The sequence below is a fragment of the Salvelinus sp. IW2-2015 genome, unplaced genomic scaffold, assembly GCF_002910315.2.
Source record: "Salvelinus sp. IW2-2015 unplaced genomic scaffold, ASM291031v2 Un_scaffold2944, whole genome shotgun sequence".
Lineage (NCBI taxonomy): Eukaryota > Metazoa > Chordata > Actinopteri > Salmoniformes > Salmonidae > Salvelinus > Salvelinus sp. IW2-2015.
Window position 1 is genome coordinate 57,899 of NW_019944239.1, and position 1,167 is coordinate 59,065.

At 49.7% G+C, this 1,167-nt stretch overlaps 1 protein-coding gene across 1 annotated transcript in view; it reads left to right on the plus strand.

Annotated features, from left to right (window-relative positions):
- Positions 1 to 1,163, plus strand: part of LOC112075028 (forkhead box protein J1-B-like) — a gene marked incomplete at its 3' end in the record, with an annotated part of 2,428 nt that extends 1,265 nt beyond the window's left edge. Inside the window, exon 3 of the mRNA XM_024142084.2 lies at positions 386 to 1,163. Coding sequence (XP_023997852.1) covers positions 386 to 1,163 — 778 coding nt within the window. The remainder of the gene's footprint in view (positions 1 to 385) is intronic.
- Positions 1,164 to 1,167: the final 4 nt, after the last annotated feature.

Consider the following 1,167-nt stretch of genomic DNA (forward strand, 5'->3'; position numbering starts at 1 on the left):
GGGGGGAAATAAGTAAGAAGGTGCGCAACCAACGTGAGTAGAGGTGCAACCTAAAAATGGGTAGACATCATTGGACAGGAAAAGACGCAACGCTCGCTCACCATTCAAAATKTGTATYTTTGTTAGACAAGTTAAATGATTGACGTTGTTTGATTTTCTTGGAATCTCTGTGATGGGGACTATATGATTCAGGAGTACACTGAACTTAAATTGTTATTACCTTGTCCTGACGATGCACATTTGACATGTTATAACCAATGATTTATACATACACRTCATTAGTTATAACATTATGACGATCCAGCAACAAATGACAGAGAATGTTTAACGAGGCTGCTGTCAGTTAGCTCATCTTTTCATGAACTACATWCTATTCTCTCCTCAGAACTCTATCCGTCATAACCTGTCACTCAACAAGTGCTTCATGAAGGTTCCCAGGCAGAAGAACGAACCAGGAAAAGGGGGATTCTGGCAGATTGACCCTCAGTACGCAGACATGTTTGTCAATGGAGTCTTCAAGCGCAGGCGGATGCCAGACATCCATTTCAACACCCAGAGACACAGCAAAACCCAAAGATCATCCCGTAACCGAAAAACCCAGGAGTACCACCAGAATTTCCCCCAGGCCCACTACACAGTGTCCCACAGAGGGGCAGGTGCTGGGAACAGATGCAAACTTGGTGGCACAAAGTGGGAGACAGTCCATAAGTCACCACTGTTGACACCGGATCTCGTGGAACCAGAGGCACTGAAGGGTGAACTAGACTGGGCCRTGGTGTTTGACGATGTTCTGAATGGAAGCAGCAATAACTTTGAGGATCTAGACATTAACCTAGCTCTGAACTCCCTGGGCTGTAAGGTGGAGCTCTCCCAGCAGGATCAAGGCCGGGGCTGGCACCTGGAGAAGTGGTGCAGCGGAGGGGCTGACCGGGACCACCAGCAGGCCTGCARGTACATGGAGGTGACCACCATGGGCTGCTACAGCATGGAGGAGATCCAGCAGCACCTCAACCTCAGCACCTCAAGGCTGCAGCAGCCGCTCCCTTTGGCGGTACACCCACAGCACTTTGAGGAGCTGACACTGTTCCCTGATGAGCAGCAGAGGCACCCCTGGGAGGAGCTGAAAGAGGAGGTGCAGGCAGTGCCTATCACCCTGGACCATAGTCT